Here is a 23,025-nt window from a genome sequence, read left to right on the forward strand (position 1 = left end):
TGTAAATTATTATAAAATGATATTTATGTACTTTTACTGACGTCATTAATTTAAATGCTGTAAGATGTCAAAAACCGTTTGTTAATAGACTGTTTGCCTCATATACCCTAGCGCCACTCAGCGGTCTCTTCCAATGTATTATCTTGGACCATTCAAAAGATTTGTTACACATTTTTTGTAAGAAACAGCAATATCTTTTTGCAAAACATTATAAAGTTATTTCTATGAATTGTTTGTTGATGAAATTGTTTTATAAGACATATCGGCGAAACTGTTTTGTGAGCAACGAAGTGCGGCGTGTACCACGTATCCAGCGCTGCATAGGGGTTCAGTCCACTTGGCTTCCAGTTCGTTTCTTGGTTGCAGTTTGCACTTGTCTTGTGATTGATAACTTTGACGAGATTGATGTATCTATTGAACAATTTTATATGATTGACATAACATTGGTAAGCTAGAAAACGATATTTTACTCATTATACTGTATCTCTAATCAACTTTTGTGTTGTATTTTATAGCCTTTGAAAATGATGGAATGTCGAAAGGCGTAAGGCGATTTTGAAAATAATAAAAAGTGTGGTCAAGACATCTTAAAGTTATTAAACTTTAGCTACTTGAGAGGGCCCCCACAAAAAACGAGTTATGGTAGGACAATGAACCTTTTTGGGAACATTTTTAAGGACATGAGGAAGAGAATTAACGAAGAAACCATTGAAAGAAACACATTTTAATTTCCACATGACAGGATAACAATTCTTAATTGTGTACCATGTTTACGTTCAGCGTTACAAACGTTGCTCAGTGTGCCGACCATCTGCATCCACGACAGCCTGGAAATTTGTACAGATACCATTTCACAACTGTTCGCAGCACTTTTCGGACGGTGGTCCATGGAATGTTCAGTTGTCGTGACACTGCTCTTGCACAACTCAAAGATACTACATTGCGCTCAGCATTCTCAGCCATGGCTACAGAACCTTCTTCAACAATTTGTGGAGCATTTGGCCGTCGGCCTCTCCCAGGAGAAATTCCCAAATCTGTAGTTAATTCGAACTACTGAACAGTGTTTTCAATCCCCGTGCAGAAAGAGGACCTTTCCGCAATCCTTTAAGGCGTCGATACTCGCGAAGCAGCACTATTGCTGTTGTTTTAACAGGTTTGCGAGTGATGCCCTGCTCACCTTGTCCAGAACTGTGTTGACTGCCTCCAACTGCATTGCACACTAGAGATGGGTCCAAAGGAACGGTTAACCAAAATGAACGGAATGAGAGAGGAACGAATTCTAAGGAACGGCCTTTCATAGTTCACTTCGGTCGTGGCTTTCTACTTATAGTTTCCGGGAACGGGAAACGGCCGGTCTGGTCCCGTTCCCGTCTGTCTCGGTCTCGGTCGGCTAGACTCGTATTTCTTCGCGCGGTCACTCGTCGCAGTTCCACTGCCGACTGCTCATAGTTCAGTATCGAGTTGTTTGTTTCGTTGACTTCGCACGCCCATTATAGATCTGTTTCAAACCTTTTTTGAACTCTGAACTTCTGGTTCTTTTCGTATTCTATTCAGCGTCCACGACCGTAATTAAAATGTATTTTATAATTACGTAAATTACATAAAAATTACGTGGTATGTAATACATACATCTCTTCAGGTAACAAAACGGCGTATCAGCTTACTTCACTATTTCGATAAACAGCAGAAGAAATACTTGTAAAAAAGCAAGATTTTTTTGTTATTACGCATGCAAAGAACGTCGGCACGGCACACACGAGTGGCCATTTTCCGTCTATTTTTGATCCAAGGGAAAAGAGCGTGTTCACTGCTATAGAAGGCAGACCGGCTTACAACCGAATGAAGCCCGCGGTTCGTAATCGAGAATATGAAAACTCCTACAATATTATTTCAATGGTACAGGATGGCGCACGAAATACTGGCCCCGAGTGCTAGAGTACTCATTGTCGCTTACTAATCGTCATCTATTGTTTCGAAGTTGTTTGCATTAGCTTATTTGTTATTTCTCCACTGTCTAATTATTACATGTTTATCTATTCTGCTCGTAGCGGTCAACAAATCGATCGTAATTGGCGAGCAGTCTGTACTCGGGACCGGTTTTTCGTGCACTGCGATCAGCCACGTAACGCTACAGTTGGCTAAACGAAATTTTTTGCAGAATCACGAAAATTACAAGTGTGTGAGAATTCTGTTATGAATAAAAACTCTATACTCCAGGGGGGGGGGGGGGGGGGGGGGGCAAGTGCCCCCTCTTGGCGCCTTCCATCTTCAGTCACCTACGCTACTAATTTTCAATTTTTCATAAGAACCATATACCAAATATAATGAACGGTGAACGGGTAAAAATGAACGGTTCCCAAAAAAGAGCGATCACTAGTGAACTAGTTCCCAAGGATGAACGCCTTGGCCATCTCTATTGCACACTGATGCTTGTTTCAGCCCTACGTCGCCGTACCAGTAACGGCGCCTAATGGAAAATCATGACACTAACACTGCTAAGATAGCAAATCCTGCAGCGTACAGTCTGAACATCATTTCTATGAAGTTGAGTACCCATATGTTAAATTGCTTTTCCTCTACACTGGCTCAAGTACCGAAAATTATACTACAACGGTAACTGGAGCGAGTGAAAACCATTATTTGAATCTATGTTCTCAAAAACTTGTCAGTGTATTCCCAGCTTAAAACGATACATTGTTTTTAACTGCAGTTTGTTGAGCCTTTACAAAAATGTCGCAAGGCCCCAGGGGACCTTGAACTCCAGATTAAGAACAGCTTGTCCACAGTATTCGTTTATGTTGCTGATCAACTTTTAGCTTACATCATCCGAGAATTAGTCTGATGACGACCATGTAAGTATTGACTGCTACAGAACATCCGCAGTTGGTGTTCCGATGCTTAAGCTCTCCTTAGTTGTTAGGGAAGAGCATTTGAATATTTCCTCAGGATATCCGGCTCTTTAATTTTTTCTCACAGTTTTTTTTCCGTTTGCATTGTGTTGTTACACAACAAGAGCTCACTGTGGTGTCACCGCCAGACACCATACTTGCTAGGTGGTAGCCTTTAAATCGGCCGCGGTCCGTTAGTATACGTCGGACCCGCGTGTCGCCACTGTCGGTGATTGCAGACCGAGCGCCGCGACACGGCAGGTCTAGAGAGACGTCCTAGCACTCGCCCCAGTTGTACAGCCGACTTTGCTAGCGATGGTTCACTGACAAATTACGCTCTCATTTGCCGAGACGATAGTTAGCATAGCCTTCAGCTACGTCAATTGCTACGACCTAGCAAGGCGCCATTATCATTTGCTATTTATCTTGTGATGCATGTACCGTCAGACCGATGTTCACAAATTATGGATTAAAGTTAAGTATTCCAGAAGTTCCGTACTTTTTTTACTAGACTCAATTCCTTTAACTGTTCCAGACCTCACGCCAGCCTGCGTGAGCTTAAACGCGTGCCTTTCGGCTATCTCCTAGTGGCTTGGCTGTCTTGCCAAGTCGCAACACTCACATCTCAGACATCTTGCCTAGTACGAGTCTGTGTGGTGAATAATGAGATGGCGCGTGTAATCATTTCGAGTAGCTACGGAATAGATTGATGGCGATACCGGTATCTTAGCTCAGAGCTTTACGTTGCCTCGCTTTGACACATGTTGTCGATTTTCGCTACTAAAATTCCTCATAAACAGCCTATCACAAATTGAGAAGAATAGTGATGTCCATACCTGAAACACTATAGGGAAAATGACCATCATCCATGGTTAAAACTCTCAGTCGCTCAGCATCAACAAAATTTTTCTGATCATTTGTCCGATTACGTAAAATGTCTGACAGCTAGTAAAGCATCTACATCTACATCCATACTCTGCAAGCCACCTGACGGTGTGAGGCGGAGGGTACCTTGAGTACCTCTATCGGTTCTCCCTTCTATTCCAGTCTCGTACTGTCCGTGGAAAGGATTGTCGGTATGCCTCTGTGTGGGCTCTAATCTCTCTGATTTTATCCTCATGGTCTCTTCGCGAGATATACGTAGGAGGGAGCAATATACTGCTTGACTCCTCGGTGAAGGTATGTTCTCGAAACTTCAACAAAAGCAAGTTTTAAATGTACACTAAAATAATTTCTTCGTGACAACTACTTCTATTTCACAGACGTAGTTTTATTTAAAAACTGGCAGCCTGTAAAAAAATACTATCTTTGAAGTGTAGCTGCATGAGTAGGACTGTGGAAGGATATTAAATCTAATCATATATACATATCCTGTAAAGTGATTTGTCCCACATGTAGATAAAGAAAATAGGTCAAACGATCAATGGAACATATAACTAGCTAACCACGCAACCAACCCTACCGAACTAGATGATGTGACAGAAATGACCCAACTCGTATACGGAAGAAACGGGATATAAATTACCTCCCAGCGATCCTAATTTGTCATTATTGCTTCCTTAGTTCATTCAAGCGACTTCGTTTTCTACAAGAGGCAACAACAGAGTATGTTAACCATCTTTATTCAGTCGCGCTCGGATTCGTACTCATCCGACTTTGAAGTCGGTGCGACGGTAAACTGCAATCTTGTTAATTCCTCTTTTTATTACCGTGCTTCGCGTAACACTGTCAAAAGAGTTGTAACATTGAATAAGCGAACTGTTCACATTAGTAATCACGTATCCAAAGCTGATGCGGTCTCCACAGTGTAACATAAAGCAAACAGCGCTTCACGCTATGTTATGGTAAAGTGCGGTGCAGAATTACTCATGGTTAGGCATGCATCTCGCACTGGCTGGACGTGTGATAGCCAATGAAACTACCCTCGTCCAGGGTGCTTGCCCGGTGGCCGAGGGCACGCGGCAGCGTATTGATTTTCGTTCGAAGGGCTCGCGTGCGCAGTTTCGTTTCACCCAGAGTGAACTGTTGTCGCGTCCAACGTAAGCTTGCAAGACTACCTTTCCGATCATTTTTCATGTGCAGCAAAGGAAAACCGTAAGCTTAAAAAAAAAGAGACATGCGAATCAAACTGCATTAAGAACGATTTAAAAAAAATTGGAAATACTGCAACACGTGTAACACTGCCGACAATACGAGTAACATGTGACACCTGTGGACAATGATTCCCACATCTCTGATCCAATCACCATCTTGTCTGTGTTTCTCCCTTTCCCACACTCAACACACATTACTTCAAATACAGTTTATTTTATAATTCTCTTCTTCATTTAATGACTTTAACATATTTTCGTTCAAGCATTTACGTATGTCTCTGAAACTGTAATCTGAATTACTGGTTCTTCCGTTTCCTGCTTGTGCCATCTTCATAAATGATTTTCCCCGCTTTCTTACCCTTAACACTGGATGAAGAACAGTCAGAATCTGACAGTTTGCAACTGACATCTTTAACTACCACGTTTTTCTGTCGCTCCTGTACGTTTTTTTTCCAGTCTCTGCTACTTGTAAGAATATAGCTGTCTATTTTATTTCGCAGTAATCCTTTCTTTTCTTTTTGTTCATGCTAATGTACTTTTGTTACTTAGAGACTCTCTTTTTTATTACTGCCCGAATCTTTCTCTCGTGTAACACCATATTTACTCGTCTTCAAAATGAAATCCTATAGAGATTATTGCTGGCTGAGAGGCTTGATGAACGGATGTGCTAGTTTACAATTTGAAACCCGCGGCTCGGTGCTCCGGCGGGGAGACAAGGACAAAAATCTCGCCCGGACAGTGTACAAGATAACTTTAACGTAGGAAATGAACTTAGTTTACGATAGCATCTTCCTTTTGGTCATTACACTTTGTACAACGTTTTTCCATTGAGGACGTCCCATCCTGAAGAGCGATTTTGGACGATCCATGAAATTTCAATCTGCGGTACCATAACCACTTCTTTCGACTCGAAAAGTTTTCTAGCTACATCTTTCCTAGCTGCGAGAACTGGCAGAGGTCAGAGGGTGCCAGTTTTCCTGAGTAAGGGTGGCTGATGCAACAATTCGTACTTCAATTCTCAGAATTTCCCTAATGCCAAATCACCTCTGTAGAAGAGAACATTATGATGATGAAAGATGATTGTCTTCTTGTGCAATCTAGGTATCCTCTCGCATAGGTTTTCTTTCAATTGGCCTAGAAAATTTAAGTAGTATTCATCAAGTGCTGTTTTGCGTTTTGCAATGTAATCAACAGGATCCTGCAACCGAATAAAATAGTGGCCATAACAATACCGGCAAATAAAACTGATTTTACCTCTGTCTGGGACTGATCAGCCACCATCCACTTTTTTCCCCGTTGTTTCGCTTCAGGCGTGGAGTGTTGGACACTCGCCTCATCCGCAGTAGTAGCGCGTAAAATCACTTGGATTCATATTAAAACGGCCAGAAAATTCTCTTACTAATTTGCTTTTGGCCAGCATTCAACAAATGTGGCCCCGTGTTTCATACAGCTTTCCATAATTAATATACAATCTACCTTGATCTTTCTGATTGTGACTCTGTGGCATCAGGAACTTAATTTGCATTGCCTAACATTACCACATTGTGCACTTAGTCGACGCTTTAATTTTGTTTGCAATTCCGGGACGTCATTAAAATGAACCACATTCGAGAGGAGAGTGGCCAAGTCAGAATTTGGCAGTTTCGTAGTAACAGACTCGTTATAAACGTTCACAGCCTTAGCTTATATTGGAGTCGGTGATAAATTTTATGACGCCACTATATTCCCGATCAGCCACATAAATGAGACACGGACAAAACACTACGACTTTAAAAAGCCATGTGAGCAAAATAATTCCACAGATAATTTTCACGTACATTATTGCGGACATGTGCAACACAAAAAATTGAAAATTTCATTGAAATTTGCGCTATAGCTCTACCAGACCGATTAATTTTGACCATAATCTAATACAGTCCATCCCAGAAACAAAGATTCCATTAATTGCTTTTGTCTGGCTCTGCTAATTCCCTGGAACTGATTTCTAGAGCACTCTAAAATTTTGAACAGTTACATTTATCTCCCCTCACCGATGTTTTGTAGGAATATCATCCCGATATCTTTTGGGTCGGATGCTACGTACAAGTTTTTGTGGCAGTAGTGATTGCGTAAACGAGATAAAACGTCGAAAAAGGCATGTACTTTATCAGAGCCTACACAAGTAATATTTGCCGGTGCTTCAATTCTGAGTCGCAAATGTAAAACTGACTTTAATTATTTATTTTACTGACTAATAAAGTCATTTCACATAATTTTGTGTATTTTATATAACTACAGTTACAGTCAACAGATACTTAAAAACTTTCCAGTCTTTGCAAAAAACTGAAATCCTAAAGCTGATAATACAATTTAAAAATTAAATTTTTTGACATTTTGCATTTTAGTATTATATGTATGATCTTTGGTTTCGTTGCAGGCGGATGACGACGAAAACGCTGAAGTAAAAAAAATGGATTTTGACGATGTTCTAGTGGAGATCGGAGAATTTGGACGATATCAGATTCTGAACTATTTTTTGATCTGCCTTCCGGTCTTCTTTGGCGCTGCAAACAGCCTAAGCTACGTATTCACATCTGGAATTCCAACATACAGGTAAGTTCTGGCTAATATAATCTTAATTTCAGGTACGTTATCCGAGAAGCAGAAATGTTTAAGGGGCCAGTGCTTACATGCGCACAATAATTCCTCAGAACAAGGATTCATTAGACTGTCACTGCCGGTTCCACATTGGGAAGTGCTCCTAAATCCACTGAATTTCTCACTGTAAACAATGCTTCATTCCTTTCTCCAGCTTTTCACCTCTCGCATTATTTGCTCTAACTACTTTTTCCCTCCGTCCGCTCGTCGGTCTTCTTCCTGAGTGATTATTGGTTCTGACAACTGGATTTGGTGCATATTTACTTTGTAGTACAAACCTCTGGAACGCATTACTCTCGCAAAACGAGAGATACACTTAGAATTAAGATTGGGCACCATACATACTGCTGTCATAAGGCTCTTCCCTCATTAAAAAAAAGAAAAAAAAACGGATGGTCCGAGTGTCTCGCGCTCAGAAGGTTCCGCACAAATCTAATTATGTATGTAGATAGTGCATCTGTAGCTGCTGATGAGTGAGAGTGCGAGTATCAAAGTATGTGACATAAATGGCTATATCTTTTTACTGCCATGTCTTAGCAGCGTAAATTTTGAACACCGCAAAGGGACTGTAGACGCTAATATTTAACATAAATTTCAAATTTATACACTCCTGGAAATGGAAAAAAGAACACATTGACACCGGTGTGTCAGACCCACCATACTTGCTCCGGACACTGCGAGAGGGCTGTACAAGGAATGATCACACGCACGGCACAGCGGACACACCAGGAACCGCGGTGTTGGCCGTCGAATGGCGCTAGCTGCGCAGCACTTGTGCACCGCCGCCGTCAGTGTCAGCCAGTTTGCCGTGGCATACGGAGCTCCATCGCGGTCTTTAACACTGGTAGCATGCCGCGACAGCGTGGACGTGAACCGTATGTGCAGTTGACGGACTTTGAGCGAGGGCGTATAGTGGGCATGCGGGAGGCCGGGTGGACGTACCGCCGAATTGCTCAACACGTGGGGCGTGAGGTCTCCACAGTACATCGATGTTGTCGCCAGTGGTCGGCGGAAGGTGCACGTGCCCGTCGACCTGGGACCGGACCGCAGCGACGCACGGATGCACGCCAAGACCGTAGGATCCTACGCAGTGGCGTAGGGGACCGCACCGCCACTTCCCAGCAAATTAGGGACACTGTTGCTCCTGGGGTATCGGCGAGGACCATTCGCAACCGTCTCCATGAAGCTGGGCTACGGTCCCGCACACCGTTAGGCCGTCTTCCGCTCACGCCCCAACATCGTGCAGCCCGCCTCCAGTGGTGTCGCGACAGGCGTGAATGGAGGGACGAATGGAGACGTGTCGTCTTCAGCGATGAGAGTCGCTTCTGCCTTGGTGCCAATGATGGTCGTATGCGTGTTTGGCGCCGTGCAGGTGAGCGCCACAATCAGGACTGCATACGACCGAGGCACACAGGGCCAACACCCGGCATCATGGTGTGGGGAGCGATCTCCTACACTGGCCGTACACCACTGGTGATCGTCGAGGGGACACTGAATAGTGCACGGTACATCGAAACCGTCATCGAACCCATCGTTCTACCATTCCTAGACCGGCAAGGGAACTTGCTGTTCCAACAGGACAATGCACGTCCGCATGTATCCCGTGCCACCCAACGTGCTCTAGAAGGTGTAAGTCAACTACTCTGGCCAGCAAGATCTCCGGATCTGTCCCCCATTGAGCATGTTTGGGACTGGATGAAGCGTCGTCTCACGCGGTCTGCACGTCCAGCACGAACGCTGGTCCAACTGAGGCGCCAGGTGGAAATGGCATGGCAAGCCGTTCCACAGGACTACATCCAGCATCTCTACGATCGTCTCCATGGGGAATAGCAGCCTGCATTGCTGCGAAAGGTGGATATACACTGTACTAGTGCCGACATTGTGCATGCTCTGTTGCCTGTGTCTATGTGCCTGTGGTTCTGTCAGTGTGATCATGTGATGTATCTGACCCCAGGAATGTGTCAATAAAGTTTCCCCTTCCTGGGACAATGAATTCACGGTGTTCTTATTTCAATTTCCAGGAGTGTACTTTTTCCCTCCGTCCGCTCGTCGGTCTTCTTCGTGAGTGATTATTTGTTCTGACAACTGGATTTGGTGCATATTTACTTTGTAGTACAGACCTCTGGAACGCATTACTCTCGCAAAACGAGAGATACACTTAGAATAAAGATTGGGCACCATACATACTGCTGTCATAAGGCTCTTCCCTCATAAAAAGAAGAAAAAAACGGATAGTCCGAGTGTCTCGCGCTCAGAAGGTTCCGCACAAATCTAATTATGTATGTAGATAGTGCATCTGTAGCTGCTGATGAATGAGAGTGCGAGTATCAAAGTATGTGACATAAATGGCTATATCTTTTTACTGCCATGTCTTAGCAGCGTAAAATTTGTACACCGCAAAGGGACTGTAGACGCTAATATTTAATATTAATTTCAAATTTATACTTCTACCTGAGAAAAAGGGTGATCATTTAAGGTTTCCGTTTTTACTGAGTGAGGTACAGAGCCCTAAAAAAGGGAGTTACACCCAAAAATAAGCACTAACTAGAAAAAGCAGAAACAAAAAAATCCTCTTTCTCGAAATTAACAGACATGTTGGGGAAGCAGTAGCCTTCGCACATCGAGGATTCAGAAAGAGTGTGTGAGTAGAACAAGAAAAGCAGCCACAGCAGTTCTTCCAGCGCAATAACCGTGACAAAAGGTCCTTTGTTCGTTAGCGGAAAACTCCTCAGTTGCTGCCGCTTAGTGGTCCTATATACTGCTCTCAGTAGTTAGCACTACTACTATTACAAGGAAAAAGAGAAAAGGAAAGACAGTTTAGTGTACTGTTCACAGCAAGTGAGTGAGTAATAGTTCAGCCTGGCGAGAACGAGAATAAGAATTAGACTTGGTCGTGGCTTTGTTAAACCTTACCAGAATTCATCTGTAGAAATTTAAGAAAGCTACAGAAAATCTACCCATTCCTCCTAAATACAAACCCTGTATACTGATCCATGTGTCAACTCCTTCTCCCTCTCTCTCTTCCTCTCTCCATCTCTCCACACCTCTTGCCTCCCTCGCCCCCTCTCTTCCCCCCCCCCTGCTTCCGCCTCTCCTCCCCCTCTCTCTCCCCCTTTCCCCCCATCATTATAGTGTAAGAAGAATGACTTCTAATGCACCAGGTGTCTACTGCAGGCCTGTACGATTCTTCGACATGTTCTAAACTCATTTGACACGAAGTGCAAATGCTCTCTTCACGCAAAAAATTTCAGAGGTGTTCATCAGATATGATTACTAGATCTTGGGTAAGTGAAGTTGACATGCAGGTCACACTTGGTTCACGAAGGGACCTGAATCAGTGCTTAAGACACTCATCTCATAATCTGGTGGAACGGGTGCACATCTGAGCCCAACTTTCCCAGTTTAAGCTTACTGTAATAAGATAAGACGAATGTCGGAAAAGTTACTTCGGCAACGTCAAGAACGAAACCCTACACCTACTGTTACTATCATAATAAAGCAGTTTAAAAGCTATGTAAGCTCTTTGCTGCCGACGTAACAATATTTTGTAAACCTGTCTGTTTTCAAAACAGGCTTTCCAAATGACAATTTTAAAAAATGTACCTTTACACATAATCTAAAAATCGCATGCTCGTCCATCCTAGTAGTCTGCCTCCTTTCGGAGATTTTTCTACCATCTTGCGTATCAGTCTTTTTGTGATCTCATTATATGACCAATCCTCTTAATTCTTCTAGCTTTTATCTTTGTTGCTATATCTGTTTATACAATTCTGTATTTTTTCGGATTCATCATTCATTGCTGACAATGTTCCAAGTATTGTGTGTAGTGTTTTCTTCTATAATACCCATATAATTTTTAAACTTGTTCATACATATGTTAATGTTAGAACTTATGTACCAGTAGTTCATAAATGCACACGTATTTTGGTTTTCCAAGAGAGATTTCTGCTCTTTAAATATGGAGAAGGAGGAGATTAGTGTTTAACGTCCCATCGACAAAGAGGTCATTAGAGACGGAGCACAAGCTAGGATTAGGGAACATTAGACAAGGAAAGCGGCCATGCCCTTTCGAAGGAACCATCCCAGCACTTGCTTTGAGCAATTTAGGGAAATCATGGAAAACCTAAATCAGGATGGCCGGACGCGGGTTTGAGTCATTATTCTCCCGAATGAGAGTCCAGTTTGTTAACCAGTGTGCTACCCCGCTCGGTCCTGTTCATTAAGTTTGCACAATACGTTTCATTTGCTGGTGAATTACGCATCCAGCCACAAATAATTTTAAAATGCTTTATTTCGATGCCATAACCGGTTTCGGACTACCATGTCCGTCTTCAGATGGCTAACGTTTCCAATTACATTGATGTTTTGGTCAGCAGCATATCGTCTGTTCCTGATAAATGTGGTTGGTGATTTGTTTTGTTATGGTCTTTATGGTTTTCTACATCGATGTATAAGTTGTTGCATTGCAAACAGCATAAACATTGTAAATAAATCACAGTGGCATACTTCATAATATTCTTAATGTTAGTTTGGGCGTTACACATGTACTCTGAATTTTTCTTAAATTTGTAACCTCATTTGTTTGTCTTATGGCTGCGATCACTTTTTCTGTTACTGACTGGTGATAGACAGCCTTTACTTGCAAAACAAGTCTCCACATAGTCGACAGGACTTTAAACTCAAACCTTCCTTGTGTCTACCCCATCCTGCACTAATAAAACGTGTCCGTTTAACGCTATGCGAAAAAAATATCAGGTAGAACTTAAATATTTTGTGATTAGCCTTGATCTGGGGATTGATAACATAATAATTTAAACAGTTGTTTCGATTATTATGTGAAATAAGTTAAAATTTTTTACCAGAACGGCTCCTTAACAACATATATGAAGGGTTGCCCATTACTGAAAGTACATCTGAGCCAGTAAGAGCGACCCTATCTGCTGCTCTGGAACCAATCTTCCAGCAAGTTCTGGATTTGCACAGAGGGTAGGGTTGTTCGTTATTTGGAGTTTCAGTGTTAAGCTGGTGATGGACATCCTAAGGAAATAGGATTTAGGTGAGAAAGAAGTTCTCCTTGGCTCTTTAGCACAATATAGGCCATGTGCTAGATAAGTAGGTGATGCGGGAGATACTAAGAGATGGGAAGGACTCATCACGGATCATAGTAGGAAGTTCCTACTAAAGCCGAGAGATATCTATGTAGCAGATTCAAACGAAGCCGAAACACCAATGACAAACAAAAGCTACACAAAGTCAAACTTAGCACGAGGATAGCTATGCAAGAATGAATTCGAAACCAAGATCTTACCAGCTAAATCAAAGAATCCTAAAAAATTTTGGTCCTCTATAATTTCAGTCAATGCAATCAGATCGCTGTAAAGTTTTAATTACAAGGATAAACATACAAATTATTCCAGAATGAGATTTTCACTCTGCAGCGGAGTGTGCGCTGATATGAAACTTCCTGGCAGATTAAAACTGTGTGCCCGACCGAGACTCGAACTCGGGACCTATGGAAGACGCAGCTCCAACTCGTCACAGGACCGAAGAGAAAACAGCCAGAGAGATGTCCGCATGGACACAGACTACAGCACCGACTGATAAACTAAATGAGCAGGAAGGCAAATACAATCTATGAAGTTGTCACAGTTAACATAAATAAAATGAGCACACCCTTAAAAATTCGAGCCCTCGCGGACTTCCTACGCCATAGAAGAACAGACGTTGCACTATTGCAAGAAGTGGTTACGACTAAAATAAACCAGATACCAGGATATGCGGCAATCACAAATATAGACCCAGAATCCCAATGCGGTACGGCAATAATGTACGGAACAGGATCGACTTTGGCGGGACTAAAATGTTGTCAAGCGGCCGAGGGATAGCGCTAAACATAAAAGAGACGCTCTTTATAAACATATACGCACCTTCTGGCACAGACAACAAGCGAGCAAGAAGCATCTTCTATAATGAAGAAGTAGTGGAACTGCTGATGCAGAACAATATCATCATCATCATTGGAGGAAATTTTAACTGTGTCGCCGCAGCTGAAGACCAAATACCCGTAGCAAACATGTGCCCAGAACTGCAAGAACTGATCCGACGACTGAAAGTAGAAGATTCGTGGCGCCTTCTCCATCCAACACACACTGAATTTACATACCACCACAAAAATGGTAAAAGCAGACTGGACCGTATAGATGTCAGCAGAGCACCAACTAAAAATGTAGCGCACGTCGAAGTCTATCCTGTCACCTTTTCGGACCACTGCAACTACGAATGCAGCCTGCATCTCCAAAAAGGAAAGAACGTGGGCACAAGAAGCACGTGGAAGCTGAATACGGAACACCTGCAGGACGCGGAACTGCGCAAGCAAATAGTGGAAACGTGGCAAGAATGCCTGGCACAGCGCGCACGCTACAGCAGCACGACCGAGTGGTGGCTGGCACGAGCGAAGCCGACAATGCGCAGCCTGTTGATAAGATACAGCGCGGAAAACTCATTCTGGAGGTGAACCACGGCCGAATTCTACCAGCAGTGCCTGATGGCTCTGAGCACTATGGGACTTAACATCTATGGTCATCAGTCCCCTAGAACTTAGAACTACTTAAACCTAACTAACCTAAGGACAGCACACAACACCCAGCCATCACGAGGCAGAGAAAATCCCTGACCCCGCCGGGAATCGAACCCGGGAACCCGGGCGTGGGAAGCGAGAACGCTACCGCACGACCACGAGATGCGGGCCAGCAGTGCCTGAAAGACGCACTCGACGCACCAGCAGACGACCAGCAATACCTGCCGCGAGTGAGGAGAATCAAGGCAAAACTCCTTCAAATAAAGAAACAGCAAATAAGAGGCGTCCTCACCAGAAGTAAAACATATGGCGAGGTGGATGAAGAGCCACTCACCATGCACCACTTAAATAGGGAAAGGGAGAGAGGCGCAGGAAAGTGCGTAAGTGAGCTTCAGGACAAGCAGGGAAAGACGCTCACGACGAAAACGGAGTTAACAAAACACATCGAGGACTATTTCCGAGACATGTTCCGTCGAGAAGCGACAGACGACGCGACAACTGCTGAATCCTCCAGCAGACGAGGAGCGTGCTCACAGACGCAGACAGGGCGTTGCTGACAGAAAATGTCGACGTGGATAACATCAAGAAACGATGAGGACCAGCGCAAGAGGAAGAGCACCCGACGCTGACGGCATCCCGCTCGAGTTCTACCTCGCATATTGGGACATGCTAGGAGGGCAATTCACGGAAATGGTGAACGAGATACTCGATGGGTCGGAAATTCCACCTGGGCTGACCGAAGGGACCATAACACTCATCCCTAAGAAGAGAGCCGCCCGCCGCATTGAAGAGTTTCGTCCGATTACGCTCCTCAGCGCCGACTATAAAATAACAGCGAAATGCATCGCAAACGACCTGAAATCGGCGATGAGGAAAGTCATCAGTCCGTGGAAAACATGCGCGGTACCAGGGAAAAATATATTTGACGCCACATGCACCTACAGGGACATAACAGCACAGGCAGCCACCACCAGGAGCGCAGGTGCCATAATTTCGGTGGACTTCAACAAAGCCTTCGACGGGATCGACCACAAATATCTCGTAGAGACACTAAACAGACTCGGGTTTGGGCAAAAATTCATCACAATCATCCAGAAGATACTAAGTACTGCGAGATCGACAGTAATAATCAATAGTTGGGAAACAAAACTGATAAAACTGGACAGATCCGTGAGACAAGGCTGTCCATTGTCAATGGCTCTATTCGCTATAGCACTGGACCCGCTACTGCGGAAACTCACAAACGACATTAGAGGCTTCTCCGTAGGAGGCAAAGCAGTAGCACGCATAGCCTACGCTGACGACCTAGGCATCTTTATTGAAGACCAGGAAGATATTGGGAGAGTAGAAACCATCATGAATACATTCCAAAAAGCGTCAGGCGCCCAAACCAACCTCAGAAAAACAGTGCTACTGCCGATAGGGAATCAACGACTCAAACCAGACAGCCAGTGGTATAAAATAGCAGAAAGCCATAAAGTTCTTGGAATATATATACAGTCTTGTCCACTTAGAATGGCCGCATACAACTGGAGGGACGTGCTACACACCATAAGAGGTCTCTCCAGACACCACGCGAACCGGAAGCTAACAATCCACCAGAAAACAGAACTGATAAACACGACGATCCTGTCGAAAGCTTGGTACCTGGCGCAAATCTTAAGCATCCCGACAGAAATTGCGCGAGCACTAACGAGCGCAGTGTACTACCTGTTGTGGCGTCGAAATATATTGAAAGGGGCGCAAGCAACGTGCTCGCTGCCAACGAAAGAAGGGGGACTAGGTCTAGTTGATATAAAGACCAAATGTGCAGCCCTCCTACTAAAACGAACGCTCGCCATCCAGGACAAAAACCCTGACAGCGTCACAGCCAAGATATTTGGAAGATACAAGCCCGCATCACAAGAAGCGCCGGTCGACACGAGGCACATTCCCTTCAGAATGCGACACGTCAGGCCGCTCTACGCCAACAAAAGTTACGTTCTGGACACCGTGGCGAACCCCAGCCACAGAACAGCCAAGAGAATATACTGGGCCCTCAGGGGGAAGCCGGCAAAAAACAAAATTGAACACAAACTCCCGCAATACAATTGGAAACAAATGTGGGGGAACGTCTCGGAAAACGTGTTGCCTAAACATGCGAAGGAGACATGGTACAAAATAATTAACAGAACGGTACCAACCAACCAAAGACTGGCGGAGATAAAACTCGTCGCAAGTGACAAGTGTGACGTATGTGGCATGACCGACACCTTCGAGCACCGATTCACGTGCGGGAATGCCATCAACATCTGGGAAGCGTGCCAGCAGATGGTGACCCACATCAACAGAAGGGCGCCGGGAAGCATCACAGTGGAAGCAATCACCGCCCCAGACTGCAGCCCATTTCCACGGCCCAAGCGACTGGCGACTTTCTGGATCCTCGCCATGACGGCACACGCCATCGTAGCGCGGAGGCAGACCGACCAGCTGGCCTTCCTGATGGACCTCTGGGAAGAGAACAAGACAGCCCAGCAGCACAGGCGATACCACGAGAACTTCAAAAACTTAAAAACTTCCTGCAAATTCCCCTGCAGACAGCAATCGCCAGAGTCCTTCCCAGCCTGTGACCCTCAGCACCGCCACCAGCCACCTCACCACACTCACCACAAGAATAACGTGTGCAGTGATAGTGAATAAGTGCAACACAAAAGATAAAATGCTTTCTCCTCTCGCATCAAATAGTGAAGTATGAGAGTATAAAGTGTTTCTTCTTAGTGAAATCAGTGATACAAAGTGCTTCTCACCAAACATCTGTCATGCTCGCAGCCAAAACAGTGTCAAAAGTATGCACAGTAGTACTACCAGTTTTTTTTTTAAATTAACTTTTCTTCCATTATTTGTACTATACTGAATAGGAAACAAGCATTACTTAGTGGAAAGTGCCAACTACTCATTATTATTATTAGATATTTTTAAAAAATGATTTCCTTTACTTTGTGCCTATAAAATTCTATTGATTACTCACACTATCCTTTCTGCTTCTCTTATGTAATATGACAAAATTTTCTCTCTTCTTCAATTTGGGTATATTCTGTAGTATATGTAAAAAAAGTTTCTTCCAGTTCTGCTCCACCTATCATGGTGACGTTTCCCTCATACTGTCCCACTTAACAGTGTAACTAGAGGAAGAGGTCAAACCAGAATACACAATGTGCCTGTGGCATCACAAGTGCATCACATACAGAAACATGAACTCAAAATCAATGCACCGATGCCAAATATAAACTGTTATGCCTGTCCTGCAATGTCTACCTTCTCAAAAAAAAAAAAAAAAAAAAAAAGACGACAAATGGCCATGTAAAAGGGTTTAAGGAACAACAATAAGAAAAAAACGAAAAAGTAAAATATAAAAACGAAAACATATAAAATGACAGTAATATTAACGAACACTAGGAATATAATAGATTAATAGAATAAAGTGTCTTTTTTTAATGTATCGTTGTTAATATATTTAAATAAATATATATGGTTACAAAAAAAAAGTTCGAGTCCCGGTCGGGCACACAGTTTTAATCTGCCAGGAAGTTTCATACGAATTATTGTTCTAGCATTAAAAAGATGAAACAAATCATTTATGTGCAGTCTCAGCTCATCCTTAATTTTATTTATTATTATTAAAAGTAGCAAAACAGGCATAAGAAAGAAGGATGCCATTTGGCCTGAAAACAACCCAGCTATTGCCCTTGTAGTTCCCGTTTGGGAATGTCTTTGCTAAAAGAGAAAATGTGATGTAGACAGACCCGACAGGCAGTGTCGAGATTGGAGTGACAAATTGCCATGTCGCGTTCAGTTGTGGAAACATCTTTTACACAGAAAAAACTTTCCTGCAGGCAGACTGGGCAGAGCAGAAGTAGCTGGACAGCAGTGACAGTGAGGAGTCGTATTTGTTGGTGCGGTCCGCAAAACTTTACTCTTTGTCCTAACATCTGCACAATGTATGGGAGGAAGACGTTTGTTATTACTTCTGTGCTAGGAAGTCGTCCCTGGTAAAGAATTACCAGACTCAGATATGGGTTTGCAGCGGTTTGCACAACTTCGCGCCAAGTATGCCTATTATGTGCAGCATTGACGACTCCATTATCATAATGTTTTGACCGAAGAAGTGAAGAATTTGCAGAAGTATGTTTTGGCACAACATCATCAACTGCACTGCAGTTAACAAGGCAAGCTACGAACTTTTTAAAATCGCCTTTCATATAAATGTAAGCTAGAATTTATTCAACTCGTTGTATGAGCGAGGGTGTTTTGTTCAATACATTGTCATTTATACCTACAGATTATTACTGTTTGATTTCTAAGTCTTCTTCATTTTTCTTACATCTTACTTTCAGGTATAAAGATTGTGATTGTATCGTCAGCAGTAGTAGCTTCAGTGGTTTCTTAAAGTTATAGAGTCGTAAAATTACGCATTTTTCATGGGTTCTACATCCACATCCATACTCCGCAAGCCACCTGACGGTGTGTGGCGGAGGGTACCTTGAGTACCTCTATCGGTTCTCCCTTCTATTCCAGTCTAGTATTCTTCGTGGAAAGAAGGATTGTCGGTATGCTTCTGTGTGCGCTCTAATCTCTCTGATTTTATCCTCATGGTCTCTTCGCAAGATATACGTAGGAGGGAGCAATATACTGCTTGACTTTTCGGTGAAGGTATGTTCTTGAAACTTCAACAAAAGCCCGTACCGAGCTACTGAGCGTCTTTCCTGCAGAATCTTCCACTGGAGTTTATCTATCATCTCCGTCACGCTTTCGCGATTACCAAATGATCCTGTAACGAAGCGCGCCGCTCTCCGTTCGATCTTCTCTATCTCTTCTATCAACCCTATCTGGTACGGATCCCACACTGCTGAGCAGTATTCAAGCAGTGGGCGAACAAGCGTACTGTAACCTACTTCCTTTGTTTTCGGACTGCATTTCCTCAGGATTGTTCCAATGAATCTCAGTCTGGCATCTTCCTTACCAAAGATCAACTTTATATGATCATTCCATTTTAAATCACTCCTAATGCTTACTCCCAGATAATTTATGGAATTAACTGTTTCCAGTTGCTGACCTGCTATATTGTAGCTAAATGATAAGGGATCTATCTTTCTATGCATTCGCAGCACATTACACTTGTCTACATTGAGATTCAATTGCCATTCCCTGCACCATGCGTCAATTCGCTGCAGATCCTCCTGCATTTCAGTACAATTTTCCAATGTTACAACTTCTCGATATACCACAGCATCATCCGCAAAAAGTCTCAGTGAACTTCCGATGTCATCCACAAGGTCATTTATGTATATTGTGAATAGCAACGGTCCTACGACACTCCCCTGCGGCACGACGTTAGAGATATAGGTCTATAGTTCTGCACATCTGTTCGACGTCCCTTATTGAAAACGGGGTTGACCTGTGCCCTTTTCCAATCCTTTGGATCGCTGCGCTCTTCTAGAGACCTACGGTATACCGCTGCAAGAAGGGGGGCAAGCTCCTTCGCGTACTATGTGTAAAATCGAACTGATATCCCATCAGGTCCAGCGGCCTTTCCTCTTTTGAGCGATTTTAATTGTTTCGCTATCCCTCCGTCGTCTATTTCGTTATCTACCATTTTGTCATCTGTGCGACAATCTAGAGAAGGAACTACAGTGCAGTCTTCCTCTGTGAAAAAGCTTTGGAAAAAGACATTTAGTATTTCGGCCTTTAGTCTGTCATCCTCTGTTTCAGTACAGTTTTGGTATCAGAGTGTCTGGACATTTTGTTTTGATCCACCTACCGCTTTGACATAAGACCAAAATTTCTCACTGTGCTTGCTGTGCTTTATAACTTGAGTAAAATTCACTTACATAAAGTCATATTCAGTAGCATGCCCAGTTTTTAAAATGGCAAAATTTAACTTTAATTGTTTTGAAAAGTCTTAAAGTAATGAAAGAAAGTCGATAAACATCTTGTCAGTCTCATTCTGGTTCCCAAAAGCAAGGTTCAACTTTATGATAAACTGAATTGATTGACTGTTCCAAATTGAATGAACCGATTTAACTTTCAGGATTCGTTCCCGTATGTTGTAAACATAAGCGTAAAATTTCATGAGGAATTTCTCAAGGTGACTCTTGTTCCAGTGATGGATGCATTCACTATGTTTAGTGGAAAACCAAAATCAAGGTGGGCACTGAAGTGCGGCGAATACTTCGTTGCTAAATACGACGACCCAGTGCTTTGTCTGCTAAACGTTTCAGAAGTAGTTCGATAGGCAAATGAAATTTTTCAAGTAAACACGAGCACAAGAGCAGTTACAGACCGCATTATGGGTTAAGTCAAATATTGTTTCTTGGGTTCACGTTTACGCTTTTAGATGCTACGTCAGACAAAGTCGTTGCAAGGTCGCTCTACTTCACAAGCGCGAATCGACTCTTGAGAAAACTAATGTAAAGAAAATACTATATCTGAGTATAGAAACAGGGATAAAGGGGTCGTCATAAGCTCGCTTATGACATTTTTTCTGGAAATCGAACAACTCCTATGTAGAAATAAGTATGATTTCCACAAGCAAAGGTGGTGCAAAATTGAACTTTCTGCGATCGTTCGTTAGATCCGGAAAGCGGTATCTAGTGGAGCTCACGTTTGATGCCGCATTTCTTATTTCCCAGAGAGCCTTTGAAACAGCATAGTGTTTCCTGCTGTAAGCTTCCTTTTTTGGACATAATAGTTTACATGATAGTACTCTGAAACATAGTATTCACCGAAATCCGACACATACCAATCGACATCTGCATGCAAAAAGTTGCCACCTACCGTACGAACGTAGTGGCGTATTTAGGACTCTGGTGCGAGAGCATATGCTATTTGCGACGCGAATATTTTAACAAAGAAACTTGCACACTTGGCATTATCGTTTAACGAAAATGGATACACCAAGAAGCAGAATCATCAGACTACGCAGTTTGGTTCATCCCCAGAATGGCATGAAGAGAAGCATAGTTCTGTGGCCGTTGTTCCGTATGCTGGGAAAACGAAGGAACACTTGTGTTTAACGTCCCTCATGGGCCGTGCCCTTTCAGAGGAACCATCCTGGCCTTTGTCTTAAGTATTTTTTGGGAAATCTCAGACAACCTACATCGGGATGACCGGACACAGTTTTGAACCGTTGTCCTCCCGAATGCTAGTCCTGAGCTCTAACCACTGCGCTACCTCACTCGGTCTTATGATGGGGTATATCCTTTAAGTTTGAAAGAATTTTTTGAAGGTTTGACATCAAGTGAGTCTTCTGTCCACCTACCAAGATTAGCGCACTATTAGGCTCTGTCAAAGATGATTTGGGTAAGGTTAGCGTACACAAAATTCGTTGTCAGTGTGGGAAGGCATTCATCGGCTTGTCGAGTTCGAGAGTTGAGGACAGGCACATGGAACATCGCCGCACACAAGGCGATAACATCCTGAAAAATCGGCAGTAGCGGAGGATTGTTTAGACAAGGTACACGAGACCCTGACATATACCAGTACGTCCGGTTTTTGGGACAGTATTTCTAAGAAGTCAATTGAAACTATGCTGGCAGACAACTTGATTAATGTAGACAAGGGTTTTCCTTTTAGCAGGACGTGGAACCCTGTTTTATCCCGCATCAAAGCACGACATTCCTTGCTAGGACCGGCCCTAGAGTTAGAAGATAGTCTTTGAGAGCGATACATCGTTGGCGGCAGTGTTCTACTATGAGTGGTGCCACAAGCCCAGTCTTATGGGCAGCACATGCTCCGTATACAGTACGGGGGCCTATATGGGACGATGTATTCATCCTCGGCATCAGTTTTCAGTGGGACTCAGCAGTCACAGCAATGGCATCTCTCCTGAAGAAGACGGTCACAGGGCTCGGCGAAATATCGAGTCATATTTATTTCAGGATCTGGCTGCAAATTCGTGGAGAGTAGCAAGCCTTTGAAACAGTTTTGCACTCTAGCCTTGCACTAAAAAATTGTATACTGTACATACCAACAGTGTCTCTCTTCAAAATGGTTCAAATGGCTCTGAGCACTAGGGGACTTAACTTCTAAGGTCATCAGTCCCCTAGAAGTTAGAACTACTTAAACTTAACTAACCTAAGGACATCACACACATCCATGCCAGAGGCAGAATTCGAACCTGCGACCGTAGCGGTCGCGCGGTTCCAGACTGTGGTGCCTAGAACCGCTCGGCGACCCCAGCCGGCTGTCTCTCTTCAAGATGGTATGACAGAACTACTGTTGTTCACAATGTACCGGTATATAAATGACCTGTAGATCTATGAGGCAGTTCGCAGACGACACAGCTATGTACCTGGAAGTGACATCATTAGAAGTTTGTTGCGAAATGCAGAGAGACTTGCAGACGATCAGCTGTGGCACAAAGATTAGTAACTGACTCTAAACTTAAATACATTAAATGTAAAACGTGTATATAGACGAAAAGATCCGATATCGTTTGACTACGCAATCGACAACTAAACACAGCAGTCAAATACACTCTATGGCTAAAAACTACACACAGCGAAGGAATTATCAGAATGTGTTGAACATGTACAAACAACTGAGCTACCGAAGCACGACTCACGCCCGGTACTCACAGCTTTACTTCTCCCAGTACCTCGTCTCCTACCTTCCAAACTTTACAGAAGCTCTCCTGCGAACCTTGCAGAACTAGCACTCCTGAAAGAAAGGATATTGCGGAGATATGGCTTAGCCACAGCCTGGGGGATGTTTCCAGAATGAGATTTTCACTCTGCAGCGGAGTGTGCGCTGATATGAAACTTCCTGGCAGATTAAAACTGTGTGCCCGACC

General features: G+C 43.4%; 1 protein-coding gene across 6 annotated transcripts in view; it reads left to right on the forward strand.

Moving 5' to 3' along the window:
* LOC124555764 (organic cation transporter protein) overlaps positions 1-23,025 on the forward strand; it is a 283,841-nt gene that overhangs the window by 201,071 nt on the left and 59,745 nt on the right. For all 6 annotated transcript variants that reach the window (XM_047129804.1, XM_047129809.1, XM_047129805.1 and 3 more), the window contains one exon: positions 7,398-7,573. In XM_047129804.1, the coding sequence (XP_046985760.1) occupies positions 7,398-7,573 (176 nt within the window). The remainder of the gene's footprint in view (positions 1-7,397; positions 7,574-23,025) is intronic.

The sequence above is a fragment of the Schistocerca americana genome, chromosome X (assembly GCF_021461395.2).
Source record: "Schistocerca americana isolate TAMUIC-IGC-003095 chromosome X, iqSchAmer2.1, whole genome shotgun sequence".
Classification (NCBI taxonomy): Eukaryota; Metazoa; Arthropoda; class Insecta; order Orthoptera; family Acrididae; genus Schistocerca; species Schistocerca americana.